This window comes from Macaca mulatta, chromosome 12, assembly GCF_049350105.2.
Source record: "Macaca mulatta isolate MMU2019108-1 chromosome 12, T2T-MMU8v2.0, whole genome shotgun sequence".
NCBI classification, from domain to species: domain Eukaryota; kingdom Metazoa; phylum Chordata; class Mammalia; order Primates; family Cercopithecidae; genus Macaca; species Macaca mulatta.
In genome coordinates this window covers 9,856,890-9,875,797 of record NC_133417.1, presented here as the reverse complement: position 1 = coordinate 9,875,797, position 18,908 = coordinate 9,856,890, and the positions used below count along the sequence as shown (strand labels likewise).

General features: G+C 54.0%; 2 protein-coding genes and 1 long non-coding RNA gene across 9 annotated transcripts in view; 1 reads left to right on the top strand and 2 right to left on the bottom strand.

Annotated features, from left to right (window-relative positions):
* Nucleotides 1–53: 53 nt before the first annotated feature.
* LOC144333359 (uncharacterized) lies at nt 54–5,498 on the bottom strand. Its single transcript, XR_013401943.1, has 3 exons — nt 5,369–5,498; nt 3,597–3,671; nt 54–191 (listed from the first exon to the last, which is right to left on the bottom strand). It is a non-coding gene; the product is annotated as an uncharacterized LOC144333359 (long non-coding RNA).
* PROC (protein C, inactivator of coagulation factors Va and VIIIa) lies at nt 4,861–17,873 on the top strand. Of its 5 annotated transcripts, none has more exons than XM_015109850.3 (9): nt 4,861–7,358; nt 8,766–8,852; nt 10,109–10,275; nt 11,717–11,741; nt 11,834–11,971; nt 12,072–12,206; nt 15,145–15,290; nt 16,152–16,269; nt 17,215–17,873. In XM_015109850.3, exons 1-9 carry the CDS (start codon nt 7,313–7,315, stop codon nt 17,802–17,804), a joined length of 1,452 nt encoding a protein of 483 aa, XP_014965336.1. In that variant the 5' UTR covers nt 4,861–7,312; the 3' UTR covers nt 17,805–17,873. The 5 variants fall into 5 exon arrangements, with proteins under 5 accessions (XP_014965336.1, XP_014965335.2, XP_014965338.1 ...); XM_015109849.3 differs by having other exon boundaries at nt 7,087–7,358; nt 8,762–8,852; nt 10,144–10,275; XM_015109852.3 differs by having other exon boundaries at nt 7,234–7,358; nt 8,762–8,852.
* Nucleotides 13,628–18,908, bottom strand: part of IWS1 (interacts with SUPT6H, CTD assembly factor 1) — a 107,069-nt gene continuing 101,788 nt past the window's right edge. For 2 of the 3 annotated variants that reach the window (XM_015109845.3, XM_028830617.2), the window contains exon 19: nt 16,619–17,122. The gene's annotated coding sequence lies outside the window, so the exon portion shown is untranslated. Of the gene's footprint in view, nt 17,123–18,908 lie in introns of all 3 variants that reach the window. The other variant, XM_077956771.1, reaches the window with a different exon arrangement.

The following is an 18,908-nucleotide window of genomic DNA, read 5'->3' as shown; positions in this document are numbered from 1 at the left end:
ATTGGTATCTTTTGGGGAGACAAAAACCTTTTTGGTTAATTTGGACATACTTGCCTATCTCACCGGGGACTTGTGAGGCAGTCTGTACAGTCCCTTCTTCCACCATGCCCAACCCCGAATTCTCTCTGCTTGTGCAGTATCCCTTGTTTTGATTCTTTACCTCCCTCATCCAGTTGTCTGTGTCACTCCACCTGTCATTGAAATAACAAGGCCATTTGGGTCACGTTGGCATTGATATTGCAACACCATTTCCTCATTTTCATCACCTGAATGCTTAAGAAAACATGGCCCCAGTATTCACCATGCTAAAATTAAACTAGCAGTGCCTCAGTACAAAGCACAACAATTAATCCACAGGCAAAGTGGATGGTCACATTCAAGATTACAGTGTGCTTAAGTTACATCACAAGGAGTGACATAATAATGGATGATCCTCTGTGGTGTACTGCAAACCATGGTTATTGTCCTCAGCAACAGAGACTAAGGAAGGTGATGTGTCCATTTGGCACTAAAACCCATGTTGCCTTCAGCCTCTGTTTCTGGGGTTGCCATGTGGGTTTTGTACCTTTCCCCTAATGTATCAATAACTGAAAACCTCAACCTTTCTCTTCCCAAGGGAGAGTTTACTTTTAACTTTTTGGCTTCTTCTTTAGGACTTTTAGTGTTAAAAATGGTACAATCCCAGACCATTGGGATAGTTGATCATCTTACCATGTTTATAGAATCAGGAAATAATGTCTCAATTTAAAAAGTCAATTATATTTATAAATACTAGCAACAAACAATTATAAGTTCAAATTTTTAAAATGCCACTTACAGTAACATTTTTAAAACATGAAATAAGTAGGGATGAATTTAACAAAATATGTTCAAGACCTATACCTGAAAACAATTAAACATTGGAGAGAGAAATTAACAAAGAGGTAAATAAATGTAGAGAAATACCATGCTAATAGATCAGAACACTCACTATTAAGATGTCTTTTATTCCTAAATTGTTCTATAGATTCAACTCAATCCAAATCAAAATTCCACCAGGAATTTTTTTTTTAGAAATTGAGAAATTGGTTCTAAAATTTATATAGAAGTAGAGGCCGGGCGCGGTGGCTCAAGCCTGTAATCCCAGCACTTTGGGAGGCCGAGACGGGCGGATCACGAGGTCAGGAGATCGAGACCATCCTGGCTGACACAGTGAAACCCCGTCTCTACTAAAAAATACAAAAAAACTAGCCGGGCGAGGTGGCGGGGACCTGTAGTCCCAGCTACTCAGGAGGCTGAGGCAGGAGAATGGCGTGAACCCGGGAGGCGGAGCTTGCAGTGAGCCAAGATCACGCCACTGCACTCCAGCCTGGGCGGCAGAGCGAGACTCTGTCTCAAAAAAAAAAATAAAAAATAAAAATAAAAAAAATAAAATTTATATAGAAGTAGAAAGGACATAGAATAGCCAAAACAATTTTGAAAAATAAGAACAAAGTTGGAGGACTTACACTACTTGATTTCATGACTTACTTGAATCTTGGGTTTTTTTTGTTTTTTTTGTTTTTTGTTTTTTTGTTTTTTTTTTTGAGACAGAGTCTTGCTCTGTCGCCCAGGCTGGGGTGCAGTGGCCGGATCTCAGCTCACTGCAAGCTCCACCTCCCGGGTTTACGCCATTCTCCTGCCTCAGCCTCCTGAGTAGCTGGGACTACAGGCGCCCGCCACCTCGCCCAGCTAGTTTTTTGTATTTTTTAGTAGAGATGGGGTTTCACCGTGTTAGCCAGGATGGTCTCAATCTCCTGACCTCGTGATCCACCCGTCTCGGCCTCCCAAAGTGCTGGGATTACAGGCTTGAGCCACCGCGCCCGGCCAACTTACTTGAATTTTGTAATAGCAATTAAGACATTATAATGTTGGCATAAGAATGAAAGATAGATTAACAGAACAAAATAGGGTCCAGAAGTAGATGTATGCATATGTGGTCAATTGATTTCAACAAAGCACCAAAGCAATTCAGTGGGAGAAAGGACAGTGATTGCAAGAAATGGGACTGTGACAACTAGATCTCCATATATTTTAAAGAATGATTCTTGGCCCCTACCTCACACCATATACCAAAATTAACAAATTCAAAAAGGGTCAGAGATATAAATGTAAGAGTGAAAACCATAAATCTTCTAGAAGAAAACATAAGAGAAAGCCTTCGTGACCTTGAATGAGGCAGTGTTCTTTGGTAGGACACAAAAACAAGAACCATAAAAGAAAATGTTGATAATTGGACTTCATCAAAATTACAAACATCTGTTCATTAAAAGACACTGTTAAGTATAAAAGACAAGTCACAGACTGGGAGGAAATTTTTGCAACATACTTAGCTGACAAAGGGCTTGTTACTAGGATACATACAAGTTCTAAAAACTCAATTTAAAAAACCCTCAAAAACAAAGAAACAAAAAACAGCCCAAAGATTTAAACAGGCACTTCACCAAAGAAGATATAAATAGCAAATTAGCACAGGAAAAGATGCTCAAAATCATCAGAGAAGAGGGAAATGAAAATTAAAGCTACAATGAGATACCACTACACATCTATTAAGAAGGCTAAAAATTAAAATTAAAAAACAACTGACAACACCAAATGCTGGTGAGGATGCAGAGTCACAGGAACACTCAGATATTGCTTGGTGGGAATGCAAAATGCCACCACCACTCTGGAAAAGTTTGACTTTATTTTCTTTTTTCCCAAAAGTAAACATGTACTCACCACATGACTCAGCAATCTCATTCCTAGATATTACCCAAGAGAAATGAAAACATATGCCCACACAAGGACCTGTACATAAATGTTCTAGCAGCTTCATCTAATGATAGCCAAGAACTGGCAAATGGATAACAGATTGTGGTACATCTATATAATGGAGACCAGTCAGCAATAAAAAGAAATAAAGTACTGATATAGACATCCACACTGAATGAATCTCAAAAGCTTTATACTGAGTGAAAGAAGGCAGTCTTAAAAAGCTATGTACTGGCTGGGCACGGTGGCTCACGCCTATAATCCCAGCACTTTGGGAGGCTGAGGTGGGCGGATCACTTGAGGTCAGGAATTCAAGACCAGCCTGGCCAACATGGTGAAACTAAAAAATACAAAAAGTTTAGCCGGGTGTAGTGGCATGTACCTGTAATTCCAGCTACTCAGGAGGCTGAGGCAGGAGAATCGCTTGAACCCAGGAGGTGGAGATTGCAGTGAGCCGAGATCACACCAGTGCACTCCAGCCTGGGAGACAGAGTAAGACTCCAACTCAAAAAAAAAAAAAAAAAAAAAAAGATATGTGCTGTGTATGATTCCCTTTATATGCTATTCTGGAAAATGCAGATTATAGAGATGAAATCCAATCAGTGGTTACCAAGAGTTGGGGTGGAACACGGAATTTCTGAGGGTGATGAAAATGTCCTATATTGATGTGGTGGTGGCTGCACTATAACATACATTTGTCAAAACAAGCAGAACTGTACATTTTTAAAGTGTGAGTTTCCCTGTATGTAAATTATACCACAATAACCTGACAACAACAAAAAGAGAGAGACAATGGACTGCATCCATCCAACACCACTTCTTACCAAGGAGCTCCCGGGAGCCTCTCTAGTATCTCCCCTCCCTGCCCTGCTTGGGATGGGCTGAGCAGCACAGCGTCCCTGCAGAGAGAATGGAGAATGGGCAGTGCCCACACAGGGGGGTGGCATGGGGTGAGAAGGAACCTTAGTCCAGTCAGTCCTGACCACCAGCCCATCTCTCATCACTATTCAGCAGAGGGAACTCGAGTTACTGGCACCTATCGGCAGAGCCAGGGCCAAACACAAGGGGTGGGGAGTGTCGTACAGATTACGGCTGCCTGAATGATCGGCCCTGATCTGTACAACAGATCTGTGCAGTCTGAGCTTCCACACGGCAGCAGCTGTCCTTGACCCCTTCCCCTCCTAGTCGGCCCCTCCCTGACCTTCCCAGGCCTGTGGGAAGGGCAACGCGCGTTATCACCTGGCTTTGATCCCCACAAAGCTCCGTGTGGTACCTGACTTTTCTCTCCAGGATATTTGGGGAGCTGAGAGAGGAAATTATTGTGGAGTGATCAACTGTTAAGTCCCAGGCCACGTTTGCTTTGTATAAAATACTTAAAAATAAGACCAGGCACAGTGGCTCCCGCTGTAATCTCAGCACTTTGGGAGGCTGAGGAGGGAGGATTACTTGAGGTCAGGAGTTCTAGAGGAACACAGCAAGACCTCCTCTCTCCTAAAAATTTTTTAAAATTAGCTGAGCGTGGCGGCACGGGCGGGCCTGTGATCCCAGCTACTGAGGAGGCTGAAACCGAAGAATCGCTTGAGCCCAGGAAGTCTAGGCTGCAGAGAGCTGTGATCCCGCCACTGCACTCCAGCCTGGGTGACAGAGCCAGAGTGACCCTGTCTCAAAGAAGTTTTTTTAATTAAAAAATTAATAAACTATTTAACGTGACCCTTATAACAGTCACCTGAGATGGACACTGACCCCGTTTTACAAATGTGGACATTGAGACGCAGGGAAGTTAAATCCCCCTGTCAGAAAAAGGCTAGCGGAGGTTTACGGCCGTGTGAACCTGACTTCAGAGCTGAAGTCTTTGGAACACCATTAGTTGTGGCTGGCCTTGCCCCACATGCATTTGGTTCTTAATCCTTTGCTTGGGTCTTCATCTAGGCAGCGAATTCCTCAGCCACAGATGTCCCTCTGCTGTCTAACACACAGCAAGCTTGCTGCTCAAAGTCCTGCTCTGGCTTCCTGGGTGCAGCTGACCGCGTTCGGGCCCACGTGGGGCGGCTCACACCTGGCAAGTCAAGCGGGTGAGGCCGCGCCTGTGAAGGGCGCCTGGTTCCTCCGCAGGAGCGGGGTGGCGCGGCGCCGCCGGCTGGAACCCGGGGTAACTGCAGAGACCATTGGGATCACAGGAATGGCTGGCGGCAGGACCGACCCTCTCTCGAGGAGGTGACGGGGTTTCCTGCGCTGCAGGCCGAAGAGGAGTCCTTGACGCAGCCCTTGGTGCAGAGCCCCCGTCGGCCGACAGGCGTGCAGAGCTCTGCAGAGGACCCTCCCGCCCTCTGGGCAGCCTCCCAAGCTGTGGCACCCCCAACCCCCAGCACTGGGCACCTGGGAGCACTGCAGCCGTCCTGGCTCGTACCGGTGCCCGTGCTTTGGGCATCTGGGCTGGTTTGGACATGGGTGCCCGGGCAGAGTCCATTATGCAGGTCAGAATCAGTGTGTGGAGCCTGCATAGACTTGCCCTGGAGCGGCTGCCTGTGCTGGGGTGGGGAGGAGTGGAGGGCGAGAAGTCGGTGGGGAAGGGAAGCGGCGCCAAAAGAATACCCACAACATCTTGCGCCTGGAAGGCAAAGCAGACGGCAGTGATCCCTGCAGACTTGCGGGGGCGACGCCTGGAGCAAGAACGGGGACATACAAGCTGGTGCCTTGTGTGGTTGTGTATGGGGTCTTCATGCTTCCTGCCTGAGTTCCCAGGAGCTTGTCTCTGCTTCTCTAGGCAGCTACCACAGCCTGTCACAAACAGCTCCTGGCTCTCCACTTCTCATAGTCTCAATTCCAAAATCCATTGCCTCACCCTGCACCTCCTCTCCACCTCCACCTCCTCTCCACCTCCGCCCCTCCCAGCACCTCCCAGCTGCTTGTGTTCTGTGTCTGCCAATTCTCTCCCGGCCTGGGGTGGGGCGGGAGGGGGGGCTTTCCTCCTGTCTGTCCTTTGATGTCCAGCTGAAGTGTCACCTCCTACAGGCAGCCTCCCCTGGCTATGCCAGTTTGTACTGATTGCCCTGTCCTCTGAATTCTGTAAGCATTTCCCTTGTATACCTGCCCCTGCGCCCTGCAAGGTGGGCCTGGCTTGTGAGAGTTTTACTAGGAGGGCCTGGTACCACCACAGCCCAGCATGGTGTGGTGCCTCAGCAGGAGGCATCTGGTTACAATCAACCCAAGCTGTTCCAGCCAATTTGAAGAAACTTCAGGAGGAAGAGGGTTTTAGGAGGGCATGGGGACCCTCCTGCACCTGAAGCCAGGAAGTGCCACCAATCAGGAGGCAGGGGCCTCTTTCCGCTGCTCCCTGGGGCTCTCCAGGTGTACGCAGCCTCAGCCTCCCTCTGCACACCTGCGTCTTTCTTCTCATCAGCTTCCTCTGCTTTAAGCGTAAACATGGATGCCCAGGATTTGGTCTCAATCTTCCGAGTCTGGTGCCTACAGTGCACTGACGGTGTGAGACCCTACTCCTGGAGGATGGGGGACAGAATCCGATCGATCCCCTGGGTTGATGACTTCCCTGTGCAATCAACGGAAGCTAGCAAGGCAGGGTCACACGCCCCGTTTAGAGGTGCAGACTTTGAGGAGGAATGTGGGCAAGTCTTCCCAGGAACAGGTGGGGCAGGGAGGAAAGGGGGGCATCTCTGGTGCAGCCTGGTTCGGAGCAGGAAGACACTTAGTAAATGCTGATAGACTGCAGGACAAAGGCAAAGGTGCTGAGCTGGACCCTTTATTTCTGCCCTTCTCCCTTCTGGCACCCCAGCCAGGAAATTGCTGCAGCCTTCTGGAATCCCGTTCGTTTTTCATACTGGTTCACAAAAGGGACCAAATGGAAGCAGCAAGACCTGGGTTTAAATTAAATCTGTCAACTACCAGCTCAGTGAATCTGGGCGAGTAACGCAAGACTTGAGTGTCCTTACCTGAAAAGTAGAGGTCAGAGGGATGCTACGTGCAGTTGTGTGTGTGAGGGGAGGGGTGGTGGGGGGACTCGTGAGCAATTAAAGGTGAGGGTGGAGCCCTGTGCCCAGCACCCATGCACTGGGGACCCTAAAAGGAGCATCTTCTCATGGTTTTACATATCAGAAATTGGGATGGCATGTCACTGGGACAGTGTCTTTTTTTCTTGTATGGTGGCACATAAATAGGTGCTTCTTATAATTAATGGCATCTTAGAGTTGATGAAATATGGAATATTACCTGTTGTGCTGATCTTGGGCAAACTACAATATCTCTGGGTAAAAATGTCCCCATCTGAAAACCAGGGACAATGTTCCTCCCACGGCCAGCCACTATGGGGCTAAAATGAGACCACATCTGTCAAGGGTTTTGCCCTCACCTCCTTCCCTGCTGGACAGCATCCTTGGTGGGCAGAGGTGGGCTTCGGGTAGACCAAGCCGTGCTGAGCTAGGACCAGGAGTGCTAGTGCCACTGTTTGTCTGCGGAGAGGGAGGCCTCAGTGCTGAGGGCCAAGCAAATATTTGTGGTTATGGATTAACTCGAACTCCAGGCTGTCATGGCGGCAGGACGGCGAACTTGCGGCATCTCCACGACCTGCCCCTGTGAGTCCCCCTCCAGGCAGGTCTATGAGGGGTGTGGAGGGAGGGCTGCCCCCCGGGAGAAGAGAGCTAGGTGGTGATGAGGGCTGAATCCTCCAGCCAGGGTGTTCAACGAGCCTGAGCTTGGGGTAAAAGGACACAAGGCCCTCCACAGGCCAGGCCTGGCAGCCACAGTCCCAGGTCCCTTTGCCATGCGCCTCCCTCCTTCCAGGCCGAGGGTCTCCAGGGCCCAGGGTCATTCCGACAGACAGTTTGCTGCCCAGGACCCTCCATTCTCCTCGCCCCACTTCCACCTTTGGGGGTGTTGGATTTGAACAAATCTCAGAAGCAGCCTCAGAGGGGGTCAGCCAGAATGGCGAGCAGGGTCCGGCAGGGTGTGCAGGGGGCCAGGTGGCCTATCCACTGGGGAGGGCTCCTTGCTCTCTGGCCACCAGGGCTATCTCTGTGGCCTTATGGGGCACCGGGTCGTTTGGGGCAGGGGTTGAGGTTCCAGGCCTAAAACCACACAGTCCTGGCCTTGAGTCCTGGCTCTGAGAGTAACACACGGATGTAAACATGGACGCCCAGGACCTGGCCTCAATCTTCCGAGTCTGGTGCCTACAGTGTACTGACGGTGTGAGACCCTATTCCTGGAGGATGAGGGACAGAATCTGATCAATCCCCTGGGTTGGTGACTTTCCTGTGCAATCAATGGAAGCCAGCGAGGGTTGGATTTTTAATAAACCACTTAACTCCTCCGAGTCTCAGTTTCCCCCTTTATGAAATGGCATTGACAGCATTAATGGCTACCTCTTGGGTGGTTGTGAACCTTAACTGATGTCATATCTCATGTTTACTGAGCATGAGCTGTGTGTAAAGCCTGTTTAATTCTTACAACACACTTTAAGGCAGAAATACAACACGTTATTCCATCCATTTTACAAATGAGGAAACTGAGGCATGGAGCAGTTAAGCATCTTGCCCAACATTGCCCTCCAGTAAGTGCTGGAGGTAGAAATTGCACCGTGCAGTCTGGCTTCATGGCCTGCCCTCTGAATCCTGTAAAAGTTGTTTGAAGGACACCATGAGTGTCCAATCAACGTTAGCTAATATTCTCAGCCCAGTCATCAGACTGGTAGAGGCAGCCACCCCACTGTCCCTAAAGAGGGCACAAACATCCTGGCGCCCTCTCCACCGCATTTTGGAGCTGCTTTCTGGGCAGGCAGTGTGACCTCAGCCCCACGTAGAGCGGGCGGCCGAGGCCTTCTGAGGGTGACTATGTGTCTAACGAACGAGGACCCTCAATCCCAGCTTCCGCCCTGACAGCCAGCACACAGGGACAGCCCTTTCATTCCGCTTCCACCTGGGGGCGCAGGCAGAGCAGCAGCGGGGGTGGGCACTGCCCGGAGCTCAGAAGTCCTCCTCAGACAGGTGCCAGCACCTCCGGAATGTGGCGGCTCACAGGCCTTCTGCTGTTCGTGGCCACCTGGGGAATTTCCAGCACACCAGCTCCTCTCGGTAAGGCCACCCCACCCCACCCCAGGACCCTTGTGGCCTCTACAAGGCCCTGGTGGGCATCTGCCCAGGCCTTCACGGCTTCCACCATCGCTCTGAGCCCTGGGTGAGGTGAGGGGCAGATGGGAATGGCAGGAATTGACTGACAAGTCCCAGGTAGGTCAGCTGCCAGAGTGCCATACAGGGGCGGCCAGGGCAGGTACACGTGATGGCAGGGAGCCCTGCGATGACCTCCTAAAGCTCCCTCCTCCACACCAGGATGGTCACAGAGTCCCCTGGGCCTTCCCTCTCCACCAACTGTGAAGACCCCAGGCCCAGGCTACCACCCACACTGTCCAGCACAGCCTGTCCTACGCACATGCACACCGGCCTCAAGGCTGCGCTGCCCCAACCCCTTTCCTGGTCTCCACAGCCAACAGGAGGAGGCCGTGATTCTCGGGGAGGTCTGCAGGACACATGGGCCCCTAGAGCCACACCAGGCTGTTGGTTTCATTTGTGCCTTTGTTGAGCTGCTTGTCTGCCTGGGACCCGCACCCCCACCCTTTCCCGCGGTGTCCTCAGCTCAGGCATACCCTTCTCTATGATACCTTTCCCTCCATCCCCTCTTGCTCACACCCCCAACTTGATCCTTCCCTCCTGACTGTGCCCTGCACCCAAGACAAACACTTCGCGGAGCCCAGGGGACACTTGGGGACCCTCCCTGGGTGACAGGTCTGTCTATCCTCCAGGTGTCCCTGCTCAAGGGGAGGAGCATGGGGAATACTTGGTCAGGGGAGGAGAGAAGACTGAGGGGATGTGTCAAGATGGGGCTGCATATGGTGTACTGAGGGAACAGTGAGATGATTTAAGTTGGCAGCCTTTACAGCAGTAGCCAGGGCTTGAGTGCTGATCTCTGGGCCAGGGACTGTATTGGATATTTTACATGACGGTCTTATCCCCATGTTTTTGGATGAGTAAATTGAACCTTAGAAAGGTAAAGACGCTGGCTCAAGGTCACACAGAGGTCGGGGTGGGGTTCACAGGGAGGCCTATCCATCTCAGAGCAAGGCTTCATCCTCCAACTGCCATCTGCTTCCTGGGGAGGAAAAGAGCACAGAAGCCCTGGGCAGAGCCATGACCTAGAATTAGAATGAGTCTTGAGGGGGCCGAAGACAAGACCTTCCCAGGCTCTCCCAGCTCTGCTTCCTCAGACCTTCTCATGGCCCTAGCCCCCCTTAGGCCCCTCCACCAAGGTGAGCTCCCCCTCCCTCCAAAACCAGACTCAGTGTTCTCCAGCAGCGAGCGTGCCCACCAGGTGCTGCGGATCCGCAAACGCGCCAACTCCTTCCTGGAGGAGCTCCGTCCCAGCAGCCTGGAGCGGGAGTGCGTAGAGGAGATCTGTGACTTCGAGGAGGCCAAGGAAATTTTCCAAAATGTGGATGACACAGTAAGGCCACCATGGGTCCAGAGGATGAGGCTCAGGGGTGAGCTGGTGACCAGCAGGGGCCGGGAGGAGCAGGTGGGGACTCAATGCTGAGGCCCTCTTGGGAGTTGTGGGGGTGGCTGAGTGGAGCGATTAGGATACTGGTCCTACAGTGTTGGCCAGGCACATGTGACCGCAAGAAACAGAATTCAGGAAGAAGCTCCAGGAAAGAGTGTGGGGCAACCCTAGGCGGTGACTCCCACCAACCACAGTGCAGGTGGTTCAGTCCACCCTCCGGCCACCACTGAGTGCCTCCCTGTCCCGTCTCACAAAGAGGGGACCCAAAGGCCATCCTGCTTCCACCCATGCCTCTGCTGATCCGGGTGTGTGTAACCAAGACACTTCTGTCCACATAAAATCGCTCACTCTGTGCCTCACATCAAAGGGAGAAAATCTGATTGCTCAGGGGGTCAGAAGACAGGGTCTGTGTCCTATTTGTCTAAGGGTCAGAGTCCTTTGGAGCCCCCAGAGTCCTGTGGAGGTGGCCCTAGGTAGCAGGGTGAGCTTGGTAGCAGGGCTGGCTCCCCGAGACAAGGCTCAGACCTGCTCTGTCCCTGGGGATCGCTTCAGCCACTAGGACCTGAAAGTTGTGCATGACCTGGGCCCCCTTCCAAGGCATGCAGGGATGCTTTCCAGTGGAGGCTTTCAAGGCAGGAGACCCTCTGGCCTGCACCCTCTTGCCCTCAGCCTCCACCTCCTTGATTGGACCCCCATCTGCTCCCCTCCATCCCCACCACCTCTTTCCCCAATGGCCTCCCTGGCAGACACCACAGTGATTTTCTGCAGGCACATATCTGATCACATCAAGTCCCCACCGTGCTCCCACCTCACCCATGGTCTCTCAGCCCCAGCAGGCCTTGGCTAGCCTCCCTGGTGGAGCAGGCAATCAGGCACAGGCCCTGGGTCTCAGCGTGGGGTGGGTGGTCCCAGACCAGCAGCACCAGCGGCAGTAGCAACCCTGGTGCCTGGTTAGGAACGCAGACCCTCTGCCCCCATCCCCCCAACTCTGAAGAACACTGGCTTAGGGAAAGGCGAGATGCTCAGGGGTCCCCCAAAGCCCTCAGGCAGAGGGAGTGAGGGGGCTGGAAGGAGGCCGAGTGACTTGGCGAGGGATTCGGGTCCCTTGCGTTGGCAGAGGCTGCTGTGGGAGCGGACAGTCGTGAGGGCAGCGCTGCAGCTGCACGGGGAGAGGGTGTTGCTCCAGGGACGTGGGATGGAGGCTGGGCGGGGGAGGGGCAGGGAGCACCAGCTCCTAGCGGGCCGAGGACCATCGGGCGTCGATCCCTGTTTGTCTGGAAGCCCTCCCCTCCCCTCCCCTGCCCGCTCACCGCTGCCCTGCCCCACCCGGGCGCGCCCCCTCCGCACACCGGCTGCAGGCGCCTCACGCTGCCCGCTCTCTCTGCAGCTGGCCTTCTGGTCCAAGCACGTCGGTGAGTGCGTTCTAGATCCCCGGCTGGACTACCGGCGCCCGCGCCACTCGGGGTCTCTGGCCGCTGACCCCCTACCCCGCCTTGTGTCGCAGACGGTGACCAGTGCTTGGTCTTGCCCTTGGAGCACCCGTGCAGCAGCCTGTGCTGCGGGCACGGCACGTGCATCGATGGCATCGGCAGCTTCAGCTGCGACTGCCGCAGCGGCTGGGAGGGCCGCTTCTGCCAGCGCGGTGAGGGGGAGAGGGGGTGCGGGCGGGCGGTGGGGCGGGGCTGGGCCGGGTGGGGGGCGCGGCGCCAGCGCCAGCTGCCCGCGCCCTGCCCTGCCCGCAGAGGTGAGCTTCCTCAACTGCTCGCTGGACAACGGCGGCTGCACACACTACTGCCTAGAGGAGGTGGGCTGGCGGCGCTGCAGCTGTGCGCCCGGTTACAAGCTGGGGGACGACCTCCTGCAGTGCCAGCCCGCAGGTGAGAGGCCCCCGTTACATCGCCCAGGAATCACGCCCGGTGCCCGCGCGCGGGGTGGGCAGGCCCCCTGACGGGGCGCGGCGCGGGGGGCTCAGGAGGCTTCTAGAGAGGGAGCGAGGAACAGAGAGTTGAGCCTTGGGGCAGCGGCAGACGCACCCCAACACCGGGGCCGCTGTTAGCGCAGTTGGCCCGGGAGCGGAGCGCGCCCTCCGCTTTCCCAGCTTCGTTTCTTCCTGGAGCCCCCGCCTTCCTCCGGGAGCCCCTGCGCACCTGGGGCCACCTCCCGGAGCGCGAGCCCAGGGGTGGCTCCGCTCCCCAGTGTGAGCGGATCTGGGGCCAGGCCTGCAGCGTCCTCCTCCACGTAGCCTTGGCTGCGTTTATTTTCTCTGACGTTGTCCGGCGTGCATCGCATTTCCCTCTCTACCCGCTTGCTTCCTTGAGGAGGGAACAGAACCCTGATTCTGCTTTCTTTTATATTTTCCTTTTTATGCATTTTAATCAAATTTGTATCTATACGAAACTTTAAAAATCAGAGTTTTACAACTCTTACATTTCAGCATGCTGTTCCTTGGCGTGGGTCATTTTTTCATTCATTTTCATTAAAAGGTGGACCCTTTTAATGCGGAAATTCCTGTCTTCTACCTCTAGGGACACTTGTTACTTATTTCTTCTATAATCTCCCCTTTAGTTCCTCTGTTTTCTCTTTCTGGACCTCCCATTATTCAGACCTCTTTCCTCTAGTTTTATTGTCTCTTCTATTTCCCATCTCTTTGACTTTGTGTTTTCTTTCAGGGAACTTTCTTTTTTAATTTTTTTTTTTTTTTTTTTTTTTTTGAGATGGAGTTTCACTCTGGTTGTCCAGGCTGGAGTGCAATGGTGCGATCTCGGCTCACCGCAACCTCTGCCTCCCAGGTTCAAGCGATTCTCCTGCCTCAGCCTCCCGAGTAGCTGGGATTACAGACATGCACCACCACGCCCAGCTAATTTTGTATTTTTAATAGAACGGGGTTTCTCCATGTTGGTCAAGCTGGTCTTGAACTCCTGACCTCAGGTGATCTGCCCGCCTTGGCCTCCCAAAGTGCTCAGATTACAGGCCTGCCAACCCGGCGCACGAGTTCCCTCCCCAGACTCTTTCAGGGAACTTTCTAAACTTTATAATTCAATTCTTCTGCAGAAAAAAATTTTTGGCCAGGCTCAGTAGCTCAGACCTCTAATTCCAGCACTTTGAGAGGCTGAGGTGGGAGGATTGCTTGAGCTTGGGAGTTTGAGACCAGCCTAGGCAACACAGTGAGACCCTCTCTCTATTTTTTTAAAAAGTAAAAAAAAGATTTAAAAATTTAACTTTTTATTTTGAAATAATTAGAGATTTCCAGGAAGCTGCAAAGAAATGCCCGGTGGGCCTGTTGGCAGATCGTGAGGGCTTTCCTTTTTTTTTTTTTTTTTTTGAGTTGGAGTCTCGCTGTGTCGCCCGGGCTGGAGTGCAGTGGCCAGATCTCAGCTCACTGCAAGCTCCGCCTCCAGGGTTTACGTCATTCTCCTGCCTCCGCCTCCCGAGTAGCTGGGACTACAGGCGCCCGCCACCTCGCCCGGCTAGTCTTTTGTATTTCTTGGTAGAGACGAGGTTTCACCGTGTTAGCCAGGATGGTCTTGATCTCCTGACCTCATGATCCGCCCGTCTCGGCCTCCCAAAGTGCTGGGATTACAGGCTTGAGCCACCGCGCCCGGCCGAGGGCTTTCCTTTTAGGCTGCTTTCCAAGAGGATTCCTCCAAGCTCTCGAAGGATGGAGGATGCTCACCCATGCTGTTTGGCCCCTCGGAGCAGGGTGGGGCAGGGGAGCTGGCGCCTGTGCAGGCTGTGAACATTTGCGTGACTCCCTGTGGTCAGCCAAGAGCCGCACTCCTTCCTGAGGAGAGGCCTGGAGTGCCTAGTCAGAGTTACTGGTTCACCTTCTGCAGGCAGGGAGAGGGGAGTCAAGCCAGTGAGGAGGGCTCTCAATTTCTCTTACAAACTCTCAACATGCCCTCCCACCTGCACTGCCTTCCTGGCAGCCCCACAGCCTCCTGTGGTTCTCCTCAGCCCATCACGGGCTGAGATTTTTGCTTTCCAGTCTGCCAAGTCAGTGACTGCATCCATCTCTCTGCTGTCAGCTTCTGGAGTCGTGTTGCTGTTGTGTCCTCTCCATCCTCTTGTCAGTATGCAGCTCCCGTGCTGACGGCGTCCCATTGCCCCTTTAAGTCTAGATATCTGGACTTGGCATTCAAGGCCCATTTTGAGCAGAGTCGGGCCTACCTTCCAGCCCTCAGTTCTCCATGGTGTATGCACTCTCTTCTTGGCAGGGAGGCTTCACAAACATGCCCAGCCTACTGTAAGGGCTCTCCAAGAATGGTCACCTCCTTCTCCCTATAATTCCTTTCCTCTGTGAGGAGCTCGGCAGCATCCCAGCATAAAGCCTTACTAATCCCAGGGACCACCCCCAACAGCCCTGGGGTACAATGAGCCTTCAAGAATTTTAGCCACCTATGTAAGGAGACACAGCCAGTGGGCGATGCTGCCTGACCTGACTCTTGCCATTGGGCAGTGATGTTTGTTGACTGACTGACTGACTGGAGGGGGTTTGTAGTTTGTATCTCAGGGATCACCCCCAACAGCCCTGGGGTACAATGAGCCTTCAAGAAGTTTAACCATCTATGTAAGGACACACAGCCGGCGGGTGATGCTGCCTGGTCTGACTTGCCATTCAGTGGCACTGTTTGTTGACTGACTGACTGACTGACTGGAGGGGTTTATAGCCAATGTTAATGGAGTGGTCTAGGTGTCATTGGTTCCTTGAACCCTGCACTGTGGCAAAGTGGCCTGCAGGCAGGAGGAGGACCAAGACAGGAGGGCAATCTCGGGAGGAGTGCCTCACAGGCCCCTCACCGCCTCTGCCTGCCTCAGTGAAGTTCCCTTGCGGGAGGCCATGGAGGCGGATAGAGAAGAAGCGCAGTCACCTGAAACGACGAGACACAGAAGACCAAGAAGACCAAGTAGATCCGCGGCTCATTGATGGGAAGATGACGAGGCGGGGAGACAGCCCCTGGCAGGTGGGAGGCGAGGCAGCACTGGCTGCTCACGCACTGGGTCCGGGGTCACTAAGCCCCTCCTGGCAGCTGTGCAGGGACCGGGAGGGAAGCACTGCAGTTGCTTGCAGGGGATGATAAAGGTGGGGGATGCTTCAGGGAAAGATGGACACAACCTGAGGGGAGAGGAGCAGCCAGGGCGGGTGAGGGGAGGGGCATGGAGGAGTCTGCAGGAGGGAGGGTTACCGTTTCTAAAAGGAGCTGGGAAGACGCTGCTGTGCTGGTGGGATTTTAGGCGGAAGCTCTGCTGATGGGAGAGGGCTGGAGGAAGGGCTGGGCCTGGGTACACCTCCAGCCTCCACATGGGAACTGACACTAACTGGGTTCCCCTCTCTGCCAGGCATGGGGGAGATGGAAACCAACAAATGGGGGTATTGGCCCTGGGAACTCAGGCTCTGCGAGGGTCAGGACCCCCAAGACCAGGCAGCCCAGTGGGACCAGAGCCAGGACGGCCCTGCGAGACAGGGGCTGAGGGAGGCCCAAGGGGAACATCCAGGCAACCTGGGGGCCACAAAGTCTTCCTGGAAGACACACAAAGCCTGGCCAAGCCTCTCAGGATGCGAGGAGCTTGCTGGGCGATGTTGGGTGTGGCTCAGGGTGACTGGAACGGTATGAACGGTACAGGAACAGCATGGGCAAAGTCAGGAAGACACCCTGGGACAGGCTAACTCTGTAAAACGGGCAAAAATAGAAAATACCAGAAAGGGCCTAAGCCTGTGCCCATGTGACCAGGGAACCCAGGAAAGTGCATATGAGACCCAGGTGCCCTGGACTGGAGGCTGTCAGGAGGCAGCCCTGTGACGTCATCACCCCACCCCATTCCAGGTGGTCCTGCTGGACTCAAAGAAGAAGCTGGCCTGCGGGGCAGTGCTCATCCACCCGTCCTGGGTGCTGACAGCGGCCCACTGCATGGAGGAGTCCAAGAAGCTCCTTGTCAGGCTTGGTATGGGCTGGAGCCAGGCAGGAGGGGCTGCCAGAGGCCTGGGTAGGGGGACCAGGCAGGCTGTCCAGATTTGGGGGACCCCGCTCCCCAGGTGCTTAAGCAAGAGGCTTCTTGAGCTCCACAGAAGGTGTTTGGGGGGAAGAGGCCTAGGTGCCCCCACCCTGCCCACCCCTGTGACAGCTGGTATTTTGCAGTAGGGGGTTCTCTAGTGCCTAGCGTCTGCCAAAGCCACAGGCTGCTTCCCTAGCAGGCTGGGGGCACCTATGCATTGGCCCTGATCTATGGCAGTTTCTTCGGTGGGGGGAGGGGTCTGGCTCAACTCTTTATGCCAAAAAGAAGAAAAAGCATATTGAGAAAGACCAGATTCACATTTCCTACAGCATAGTCTATGGCCAGTGGCCCCCCGTGGGGCTTGGCTTAGAATTCCCAGGTGCTCTTCCCCAGGAACCATCGGTCTGGACTGAGAGGACCTTCTCTCCCAGGTGGGACCCGGCCCTGTCCTCCCTGGCAGTGCCGTGTTCTGGGGGTCCTCCTCTCTGGGTCTCACTGCCCCCGGGGTCTCTCCAGCTACCTTTGCTCCACGTTCCTTTGTGGCTCTGGTCTGTGTCCGCGGTTTCCAGGGGCCTCGGGCTTCCCTGCTGCCCATTCCTTCTCTGGTCTCACGGCTCCATGACTCCGGAAAACGGACCAGCCTCCTGCCACTTTGGGATTGACATCCGTTGGCCACTCCTTCTGGCAGGAATAGTCACCGTTGATAGGGATCCAGGGCATAGACAGGTGGCTCCCCGACAGCACCTGGGACGTGTGGGTGCAGAGTCTCCGGGTGGACCTTCTTCAGGCCGTCTGCCCAGGCCTGCATGGGCACAGCAGTGGGTGGGCCTCAGGAAAGTGCCGCTGGGGAGAGGTTCCCCGCAGCCCGTTCTGACCGGGCCCTCTGCCCTGCAGGAGAGTATGACCTGCGGCGCTGGGAGAAGTGGGAGCTGGACCTGGACATCGAGGAGGTCTTCATCCACCCCAACTACACCAAGAGCACCACTGACAATGACATCGCGCTGCTGCGCCTGGCCCAGCCCGCCACCCTCTCGCAGACCATCGTGCCCATCTGTCTCCCGGACAGCGGCCTTGCAGAGCGCGAGCTCACTCAGGCCGGCCAGGAGACCCTCGTGACGGGCTGGGGCTACCACAGCAGCCGAGAGAAGGAGGCCAAGAGAAACCGCACCTTCATCCTCAACTTCATCAAGATTCCCGTGGTCCCGCGCAATGAGTGCAGCGAGGTCATGAGCAACATGGTGTCTGAGAACATGCTGTGTGCGGGCATCCTCGGGGACCGGCAGGACGCCTGCGAGGGCGACAGTGGGGGGCCCATGGTCGCCTCCTTCCATGGCACCTGGTTCCTGGTGGGCCTGGTGAGCTGGGGTGAGGGCTGTGGGCTCCTTCACAACTACGGCGTTTACACCAAAGTCAGCCGCTACCTGGACTGGATCCACGGGCACATCAGAGACAAGGAAGCCCTCGCCAAGAGCCGGGCACCTTAGCGACCCTCCCTGCAGGGCTGGGCTTTTGCATGGCGATGGATGCGACATTAAAGGGTCATGTAACAAGCATACCGCCTGCTGTTCTGTCTGTCCTTCCATCCCTCTTCTGGGCGCTTCTGGAGGGAAGTACCATTTATTGAGCACCTATTGTATATCACATGCCTTATAAATAGAATCTTAACTCCCAGAGCAACTCTGTGGGTTGGGGGGAGGAGCAGATCCAAGTTTAGCAGGGTCTAAAGCTGTGTGTGTTGGGGGGGATACTCTGTTTATGAAAAAGAACAAAAAACACAACCACAAAGCCACTAGAGCCTTTCACAGGGCTTTGGGAAGAGCCTGTGCAAGCCGGGGATGCTGAAGGGGAGGCTTGACCAGCTTTCCAGCAAGCCCAGCTAGGAGGTAGATACGTTTAGCTCATATCACAGAGGAGGAAACTGAGGGGTCTGAAAGGTTTACATGGTGGAGCCAGGATTTAAATCTAGGTCTGACTCCAAAACCCAGGTGCTTTTTTCTGTTCTCCACTGTCCTGGAGGACAGCGGTTTCCACGGTGCTCGGTGCGGAGGCCACCATTAGCTCTGTGGGGAAGCAGCCGGAGACCCAGGAAGTGTTGGTTCAGCCCAGAATGAGCGCACAGTGTCGCGGGGGGAAGCCGTTTCAGAACAATGTTACACCATCACGAACAGCAGCAAGAAAGAGGCTCTGGCTTAACCTGGCCTCATGGGCCTAATTGGATGAGACAGAAATAAGTCAAGGATGCTCTGATTTGAAATCACGAAGTACCTGATGAAAATGAATGGTGGTGAGATAAAGCTGAGAAAATTCATCTAAAGCCCACAATCAGCCTAGCTCTCTGTGTGGTCTCAGGCAAGTCTCTTCTCCTCTCTGGGTGTGACGGTTAATTTTAGGTGTCGATTTGACCGGATGAAGAGACACCCAGATGGCTGGCGAAGCACGATGTCTGGGTGTGTCTATGAGACGTTCTGGAGGAGATGGGTCACTGAGTGGATGGACTGTGTGGGGAAGATCCGCCCTCAGTGTGGGCGGGCACGACCTAATCAGCTGGGGACCCAGATGGAATAAAAAGGCAGAGGACAGGTGAATTC

Coding starts and splice junctions, on each gene's coding strand:
- PROC (XM_015109849.3), top strand. CDS start 7,102: ATGAGACCACATCTGTCAAGGGTTTTGCCCTCACCTCCTTCCCTGCTG. Junction 7,359..8,761: donor CATCTCCACGACCTGCCCCT/GTGAGTCCCCCT, acceptor AGTCCTCCTCAG/ACAGGTGCCAGCACCTCCGG. Junction 15,291..16,151: donor GGGGAGACAGCCCCTGGCAG/GTGGGAGGCGAG, acceptor ACCCCATTCCAG/GTGGTCCTGCTGGACTCAAA.